General features: G+C 39.7%; 1 protein-coding gene across 1 annotated transcript in view; it reads left to right on the plus strand.

Annotated features, from left to right (window-relative positions):
• MRPL13 (mitochondrial ribosomal protein L13) overlaps positions 1 to 9,982 on the plus strand; it is a 114,777-nt gene extending 104,795 nt beyond the window's left edge. The window contains exon 7 of the mRNA XM_075582315.1: positions 9,775 to 9,982. Coding sequence (XP_075438430.1) covers positions 9,775 to 9,799 — 25 coding nt within the window. The 3' untranslated portion in view covers positions 9,800 to 9,982. The remainder of the gene's footprint in view (positions 1 to 9,774) is intronic.
• The last annotated feature ends 230 nt before the right edge of the window (positions 9,983 to 10,212 follow it).

Genomic DNA, 10,212 nt, shown 5'->3' on the forward strand with positions numbered 1-10,212 from the left:
CATGAAGTGCACAGCTGACCTGAGCTATCAATTTTAACAATCAAGGAAGTGTGTGTATATATGTTTGTATAACTTTATTTATATAGGGCCACCCGGATACATAGCGCTTCACATCAGTAATACAAGTGACATAATAATGTAACACACTGGGAATAAGAGCTTCAAACATGACGTATCAATAGAAAAGAGAGTCTGCCCCAAAGAGCTTACAATCTAAGTGGTATGTTTGGAGACTTACAGTAGGTGAGGGAATAAGTGCAGTAGGTGGCAGTGTTTGGTGAGACAGTAGCCATGAGTGTGGGCTATTGGGATGCTTCTTATCCGAGGCGAGCTTTAAGGTTGGTGAGGATTCAATTAGATACATTAACACCATTAGCAGGGAAAGAGGTGACGGATGTGTGGGTGAGAGCAGGTGTGTATATGATTAGGAAAGAGATCCCCGGCAGTCAGGAGGATTAGAGAGAGAGAGGGTGTGAATAGAGGATTTGTGTGGGTGCTTTTTATTGAGGGGTAAAGAAGTTGTTGGGAAAGAGGTGTATAAATAATGGTGCAATGTATGGGCACAGGCATTGGTGGAGGGGAGTGGGGAAGCTGGAGAGAACAGAAAAGATAACAAAGGAGTGAGGAAACAGTAAACAGAAAAAGCAACAGGGAGGGCATAGTGAGATGCAGGGAGAGAGGTAGGAGGGGAGAGATCCCAGGTATTGGAGGATAACAAGAGTACAAATTATCAGAGCATTTAGAAAGTTAAGTTCTCACAGTTGCTGAGTTGTTGTTGAAGTGCAGAGTCCAGTAGTTCTTGTATTCTTCACCTAACATAACTCCACAGACACATCATATGTGACACTTAAGATGTTACTCCACCATAGGGAAGTTCTAGTCCTAAACAGACTCCGCCTATTTTTAATTGAATCAATACATTCTCCACAGCAACACATCTTATGTAGTCTACATTCTGAATTGCCCATGTGGCTTATACATATGTAGCACGATTTAACTTCACCCTGCATGTCACTTGGAGCGGGTGGTCCGCGGGCCCAAGTGCATCGGTGGTCGCGGCCAAGCACATCAGAGCCCAGCGCAAGTTAATTTCCCATAAGGATTAACGCAGCGGATGTCCCTGCTTCTGAATGGGACTCCCACTGCATTAATCCTACCGGGCCGCTACCAGTCTGTAAGAGCTACACGGAGAGAAGTGTTCCCTCTCTCTCTCTCTGTCTCCCCGCACAGCTCTTTCAAATTACATTTTTATCTGTAGTACATACAGAAGGATTGAAGCAAAGGGTCCCTAGAGCTGAACTGCATTATTTTCAGGTCCGGGGACCCCTTGCTTCCCAAAGGTACAGGCCCCAGTATGTGGTGCCGGTATCTCCTGCAAGTTTAAATGTTATGGGACTGCTTCTCTCTGTTCTTTCTGCACAGCTGTTCCAGACTGGTAGTGGCTCAGTATGGTTAACACAGCGGGAGTCCCATTCAGAAGCAGGGGCCTCTGCTGTGTTAACCCTGATGGGAAATCAGTGAAGAGTGAAGAGAGAAGTTAGAGTTTTTGAGCGTGGGGAAGCCTCGATCCGGCCACGGTCATGCTCTGTTCAGCTGCTGTTCCCTTGCACCCAAAATGAACTTAAATAACACTGCATCTGTATGTGGGTGAGACAACAGAGACATTTAAGAAACTACTACTATACCACCAAAATTGACCATTTGAAATGCAAAGATCCAATACTCTGTCGCTAGACACTTTGTTGAGACTTCTCACGATATCTCGTAACTGAGATATAAACTAATTGAGACAGTTGATTTGCCTCGCAAGGTTGGGACAGAGAAACTAAACCAAACAACGCGAAAGCCACTGGATTAATGAATTTGACATACGCCAAACTAGGGGTACTTTACAGGAACAAATCCTCCCTAAGTCTCCTGGTCAGAAAGCGTATAGCACAGCAGATGCTAATGCCAATTATTGACTATGGAGACATAGTATATGGCTCGGCACCTCAAACCCACCTTAGCAAACTTGACACCCTCTACAATTCAATTTGTTGTTTTGTTCTCCAATGCAACTACAACACACATCACTGCGAAATGCTCAAAGAACTAGATTGGTCAACACTAGAGTCTAGGCGCAAAGTTCACCTTTCCTGTCTTGCCTTTAAATTCTTCATGGGCAAGCTACCCAGCTACCTGAACAAGCTCCTCACCCCTACTACTTGCAGCACTTATCACCTGAGATCAGACTCCAAAAGACTGTTCATGGTCCCAAGGCTCAACAAAGTATCCGGACGTTCCTCCTTCTCCTACCGTGCACCCCAAAACTGGAACAACCTACCAGAGACCCTCACATCCACCACCAGTTTAAGTTCTTTCAAATCTGTCTCACATTTTAACCTGGTCTGTAACTGTTTCATACGCTCATAATATATATTTTCTTTAACTGTGCACTCAATGTCTTGTATATAATGTATACCCTGCTCATTTATGTAACTGTATTTGTAACCATGTATTATTTGTTTTACTCTGTGCCCAGGACATACTTGAAAACGAGAGGTAACTCTCAATGTATTACTTCCTGGTAAAAAATATTTTATAAATAAAATAAATAAAAATACTTAATCGAAGAGGACTGAATGAGGATATTTACCACTACCATAGGACACTGTGACTTCAGGTGTCCTGAAGTCCACGTTTTACTTCTTTTTATACAGTTTTTTCAATACAACAGGATGAGTTTTTAAATATTTTCCTTTTTTTGTTGAGTATATTTCTTCTATTAAAGATGTTTTTCTGTACTACAGCTATATTTGCACCAATCAACACTGTACAGAGACCTATCAATATTCCTGTGGTTTCTTGACATACAGCCCATTACTTTAAATATAAACTTTTTTTTTCTATGATAAACTTCATATAAAGCCTAGGTTCTATATATCCATATATCTGACAACCGTCATACACACTATGTTAATACCGTATTAGGTCGACTATATATAAAGGCTGATTTTTTTTGTCATGTCTCCTGGAATCTACTTTGATATAGCTGATACATATCAGCATTAATTTTCCAGATATGATGTGGGATGGTACTAAGGGAACATAAAAATGTGCAAATAATATTTTCTGCCAATACTGACCATACGTTTTTTTTTTTTTTTTAAACACTATCGGTATGGTGTATTAATGATAAGGTCTTCTGTACTGAACCTGCTTTGTAACGTTGCTACCAATTTTGGGGGGTCAATACCGTTACCAGTTTCTTGATGGGGGTATTTTATTTGTATGGGTATATTGTTGCATTGTTTTTGTGAAATTATGTTTGCTATACTGGCCTTGCATGTGCGTGTAGTACACTGTATGTAGCAGATTATCTAAGCACGGTCGTTTTGTCCATCTATGGTGTGCCCCATAGCACTGGCGCCCACTGACGATGACGTCAAACGTCATGGTTTGGAAAGGAGATTGGAGCTATGTAATCTTGGTAATATGCATATGCTCTTGCTTTATAAATAAGGCCTGCTTTTTGTTATTTGTCTAAGGGGATTTGTGTTATAGTTAGTAATCCCATAGAATGTTTCACATTGTCAAGAGTATAACATGAATGTCACCAACTCCAATGAGTGGAATTTGACAAGCCTAATCCTAACCTATCATCTTAGAAAACTTGGTTGAGATCATCACCATTGACCTCTTATCCTCCTCTCTATGCCTTAGGGAGAAAGGTTAGATTTGAAGCTCTGCAGGAGAGGGATTTTTTTAAAGTCTTTTTTTGATTATTAAAGCGTTTTTTGGTGGTAATGTAGAACAATAACCCCATGCAACTTGCTGTTTTGATTTATTTCAGCTAATAGAAACCTATTTCTGTCAGAGACTATATAACCTATTTAGCCTTAAATGTAAACAGAAGCACAATCTACTAACCCCTCTGTGAATATAGTTACTAGCGATGTATTAAAGCTCATCGCTGTGGATTGTAGTATATCCAATAACTTGCAATATATTGAGAGCATGCTTGTATAAACGATATTATTTTCTCGTGGCTGTACCGTGCTGCTGCCAGAAACAGCATGACAAAAACACTAAAGGCAGCAAGTGGCTGTGTAGCTCAGGATGAAACTGGCCTTAGAGTTCCCATGTGTTTTTTTTGTTTTTTTTAATACAGTGGGCAAGCTCTAGCCGCTCAAAAATGTTACACTTAATCATTTCTTATTCCAGATGAAAATAATTGTGGCTTCCACGTAAGCTTACCATTATTTCGTTTAAAAGCCAGGATGTTACCTTGCTAGTTTATCCTGGCAGAAAACGTATTTAGTTTCATAAATATGGTGGTTTTCTCAGTTACTTTGTTCCATTGGAGTGTTGAAACAAAACGTAGAATGCACGTTTTTTTTATTTTGAGTGGTTGGCGTTATACTTTTGATATGTTTTCCCCTTCGTAGATACTGAAGCATTTGACATAATGAAAGCATTTGTAACGGCAGTGTTATACTGTACATTAAGAGCTGTTCTAACTCACTGAATTATTTATTTATAAAATATTTTACCAGGAAGTAATACATTGAGAGTTACCTCTCGTTTTCAAGTATGTCCTGTACGGATAGATATGCTGGAGTGTGAAATGAGTAGGCCACCCTCTTGGTCTCTGCTGAATTATTGACAAAATAGATAGCATTATAGATCCCACTGCAGCCATAGTACCTGATTTCCGACACTCCTTCGTCATATATATATATTGCTGCTAAAATTGTACGCATGCAGTTTTGTTAAGGGCAGAAAGAGCCTTGTATATGGCCATCCTCTCATGTGCTGTACTTGGGGACTGTGGCCTTATTAACGGTAGTGTCTTAAGCATAGCACTGTATATATGGTTGTGTATATATGGTGATAAGCCCAGATGTCTTTTCATAATGCTACTTAGTTGACTGCTTATTTAAAGAAGACCGTGTGGCTGAAATTGCTACCGTATATGGTTTACGTACATTTAATCTGTCTATATGCAACGTGATGAGTGACTTACTATGCAGAAGAATTTATGTACAGGCATACCCCACATTAACGTACGCAATGGGACCGGAGCATGTATGCAAAGTGAAAATGTACTTAAAGTGAAGCACTACCTTTTTTCCCACTTATCGATGCATGTACTGTACGGCAATCGTCATATACGTGCATAACTGATGTAAATAACGCATTTATAACAGGCTCTATAGTCTCCCCGCTTGCGCACAGCTTCGGTACAGGTAGGGACCCGGTATTGCTGTTCAGGACGTGCTGACTGGCGCATGCGTGAGCTGCCGTTTGCCTATTGAGCGAGATGTACTTACTCGCGAGTGTACTTAAAGTGAGTGTACTTAAACCGGGGTATGCCTGTATGTATGTTAGGTACTGGCAGTATGTCCATACACAATCAGCCATCCACTCTAACCAATCACAAACAGATTTCTTAAGCTATTTCAGATAGTTATGTATCAGAACTCATGCATATTTACAGGAAAACAAAAATATAGGGTAGGGGACCCCAATCACCCGGTGCTACAGAGCTTTGTATTAACCCACAATGATAAAAAATGAGTATATCTAACTGCATTTGAACCGGATCACTTGGTGTGATAATGCATGCTTGAGGCTGTATGCATGAAACCCCTAGATGGCACCAGGTATGGCAGAGATATGCAGAGTTGTAAGGGGGGAGTCTTTAAACCCCCCCTTTGACCTCTCCAATCTCTCTGAACTGAATTAACCTATATGCCTGGGGCAGCTCTCATGGGGCAGCAATTGTACTCACATATATATGAACGCCGGTTCTGTGTGCTCCAGGCTGATATAACAAGCAGAGGGAGTGTACCTGTTCCGATGAGGAGAGGTAATTCAGCGGGCACCACGAAGCAGAAGAAAAAAGTTGCTGGACTGTGCTGTATAACAATTCCTTTAATAAAGCATGGTTAAAAAGAAGGGGGACGCATACCCCTGCGCCTCTAACGCGTTTCACCCAGAGATTGGGCTTTTTCAAAGCCCAATCTCTGGGTGAAACGCGTTAGAGGCGCAGGGGTATGCGTCCCCCCTCTTTTTAACCATGCTTTATTAAAGGAATTGTTATACAGCACAGTCCAGCTTCAGCAACTTTTTTCTTCTGCTTCGTGGTGCCCGCTGAATTACCTCTCCTCATCGGAACAGGTACACTCCCTCATGCATATTTAGACTGTAAGAGAAAGCATGTGCAGGAGATTTTCAACACTATATGATGGGGTCTAAATATTGCTTTATAGACCCAGGGGGTATTCAAAGAAATACTGTACTGAAGCTGGGTAAACAGAATTCAGGACAATACTTTTTCACTGAAAGGATTGTGAATACATGAAATAAAACCCCAGCAGGAATGATGTCGAATGAAAAAAATATTGTTTTTTAAAATAATTTGACTTGAGTAAAGGGTTGGGAGAAATCTGTGAAAGTAGACAGGCGAATTGGGCTAAAAAGTCCCATCATGCCATTAATTAATGTGTTAGTATAAGTCAAGATGGATGAAGAAGCAGGAGGAGTATTTGTCTGGAAAGTAAAACAAAAAAAAGTATTATACGCACGAATGAGAGATTCTTTAATGCTGTGACCAGACCAAAATTCAGATGGCTACTGATCCAAATAGTATAACAAGAATTATTGTTATTATAGGTATCTGTGAGGTGCTCCTAGGCAAGTACAGTTTATAGTCAAAATGTTTCACCACCATACAGAGCTTAGCACAGCGGTGCGCAAACTGGGGGGCGCGAGATTGTCTGCGGAGGGCACGGGGTTTACAGAGGCCCCGCAGGCTTCCAAAGGTACTTAAATTAAGTGCCAGGGAAGCGGCAAAGACCTCTGTAAACCTTACTTACTGTGGTTCAGACGGCATCTTGAGACGCGTCGCATGACACCGTGGGGTCATGTGACGTCACGTTGCTATGGCAACGTGATGTCATGATTCCCAGACGCTGGGAACCACGGTAAGGTGGAGGGAGGGGGACGCACGTAGAGCAGGACAGCCGGCAGAGGGGGCGCAGGGAAAAAAGATTGCGCTCCCTTGGCTTAGTATATCATGTTTTGTGCATGAGACTTTCTAAAAGTCAGAAAAAGCTGTTTGTATTTTCCATACCGTGTCTTATTTACTAGATCAAATTTTGGTGACTTTACAATATATCATGTATTCTATAGATTGCTACACAAAGATAAAAACAACAGTAGGCTGGTCAATGTAACTGATTGTATGCAGTTTCTGCTCAATTATGCCCTTATACATTTCATCTGTCCAAACTTCTGCTTTGCGTAATTAAGAAATTTAATCTTTTTTTTCTGGTTTTCCAGGCCTGATGACTACATAATGAAATAATGTTTTACAGAAATTTGGGACCTTTTTTAATGCAGAAATGTCAGCCTTTGGCTTCGATGCTTGGTGATATTATACAGCCGTCATTAACTATATGTTCATACCGAATTATGTTGCCAATTTATAAAGGCTGCTTTGTTGTCGGATATCTCCTGGAAGCTACTTTGAAATAGCTGTTACATATCGGCATTATTTTTCCAGATATGATTTGGGATGGTAGATAAAGATGTGCAAAATCATATTTTCTGCAAAAACTGACCTAACTTCTTTAACCACTATCAGCATGATGTATTAATGATAGACTTCTGTACTGAACCTTCTCTGTGACTTTTCTACCATTTCTTTTGGTGTATAATGTTGCCAAACGTTTTTTATAGGGTTATTTTGTTTGTATGGGCATATTGTTACATAGTTTGATAAAAACTATGTTGGTCATATGGTCACGACTTTACTGGCCTTGCACGTGTGTATGGTACACTGTATACAGTATATAGCACAGGCTTTTTTTCCATCTAAGGTGTACCCATAGCCCTGGCGCCCACTGACTATGACATCACACTTCATGGTAGTGGCCAGGACTACGCTTGGTGATTACCGGGGTTCACCATGCCACTTGATTTTATGGTCTGAAAAAGGGCTTCTTGGCCCAAAACGTTATGGGACTGATCCTGATACTGGGGTATTATCATGTGTCCCTTCCCCATCTCCCTGCCGCTCTGGAAAAGGACATTGGACCTAAGTGATCTTAGTAATATGCATATGCTCTTGCTGTGAGATGCTCCCAGACAAGTACAGTTTAGCGGCAAAATATTTCACCACCATACAGAACTTAGTATACAGTATAACTTTTGGTGAAAGAAGAGAGAGCGCACAAAACGCCCATAGAGAAGTACAGATTTTAATTTAAAAAAAATATAAAAAACATGTGGTTTTGCACTCACATGGTGTCCATACATAAAAGTCTTCACACTTTTAAGGGGAAGTGTGGCGCCCTCTCGGAGGGTCCTATCGGGTTCTGTAGTATCTGGATCTTCATGTCTGTCTGCTGCTGTGTCCTCAGTCAGTGCAGTTGGTGCAGGCGCTGCGGTGACGTCTCCAGCTGTGTGATCTACCTCCGCAGCGTTTTTCAGACAACCAGAGGGACCAGGTCTTCTCCTCAGGAGTTAAGCTACTGGCCAAGCGTCAAAATAAACCACCAACCCTACGCGTTTCATGATATCAATCACTTCATCAGGGGGTGTTAAATTCATGGCGTTTTCCTCATTTTATAGTGGAGATGATTAATACAATGTTTTTGTGGGTGGTCACTCGCTTAATTGATTAAATATATACCAGGTACATCTTTTTGATTCAGGGTGTTTTAACCCTTACTTGGTTTCTAATTGTCCATAGAAAAGACGTTTCCATAGCGAATAGCCAAGAGTGTTTTCAAAGAGATACTTAATGATGGTGGAAATGGCAAACATAGGGAAAAAACTACACTGTCTTACTGTTATAAACTGAATCATGTGGGGAAACCCGATTTTCCAGAGAATATCTAGGTTGACTTTGCGTCTTTTTACACTTGTAGAAAACCAATATGTATTTTTATAGATGTTAGTTTCTCCACATGAGACATTATTTGGGGATAAGTCTGTAATACAATGTTACAGTATATTCATATAAAGAGGCATTTTCAGAGGGAATATTCACTATTGTAAACATAACTTTTACATAGAATAGCTACTCAGCTTTTATATTACACATTTATACTGAAGAGATACATAGTATCACTCAAAAGTAATGATATTACATATGTAACAAGATCTTGCATACGCTGTTAGTTTTTCCCAGTAAAGGGACTAAAAGCTACTTTTGGGTGCATCACTATGTGCCCATTTGTATCCAATGTTACTTGCACAAATGACAAGTAAAATATTGTATATCAATGAATTCAAATGGGATATATGTATAATGCATTGTCCCTATATGAGCTGCCAGCAAGCAGAACATTAATAGTCATAAACTCTTAGATCAAAATATTATACCATCTTAAACATTGCATCCTGCGACTTTTTTTAAGTGCATGGAAGAGTGGATACAGATTTAAATTGTAAGGGTTATGTGTTTTCATAGTACCCATAAAGGATTACAATACATACTGTATATACAGTTGCTTACAGAAAAAAATATTTTAAACTGGGGATAAAATCGATTATCCCAAGGTAAAAACCCTTGTTATAGTGGGATATAGATATGAATATTTACATAGACTTTTGGTGCATGAAACTTTCTAAAGGTCAGAAAAAGCTGTCGCTTGTTTTCATAACGTGTTTAACCAGATCAGATTTTAGTGACTCAATTATGCACATCTACATTTCACCTGTCCCTCCTTCTGCTTTGGGCACTTAAGAAATATAATATATTTTTTTCTGTCTTTCCAGGCCTGCTGACTTCATAAGGAAATAACGTTTTGGAGGAATTTGAGAACATTCCTAATGCAGAAATGTCGGCCTTTGGCTTTCACGCTTGGAAATATTATGGTGCATAAAAGTGCAAATTACTACAATATAAGAAGATTTAACACATGTCATTTTTTACATAATTGAATCATGACTTTGTTTACGGAAATAAATACATTTATCCAATGTCTGTGGTGTACATGTTGAGTATATTCACTTGTAATTTAAGACCATATAGAGAAGATTTGTTACAGTTCACCCAGCACTAAAGGGGTACAGTACATGTCTCATAATCCTTTCACCTTGAAGCAGTTACACGTGTATGTTTGGTATGCAATACCTTACGATCAATATTGTTCATATCAATGCAGCACTGAAGTATATACATATATATTATTTTTTTACAAAATAAAGATATTT

This window comes from Ascaphus truei, chromosome 2 (genome assembly GCF_040206685.1).
Source record: "Ascaphus truei isolate aAscTru1 chromosome 2, aAscTru1.hap1, whole genome shotgun sequence".
NCBI lineage: Eukaryota > Metazoa > Chordata > Amphibia > Anura > Ascaphidae > Ascaphus > Ascaphus truei.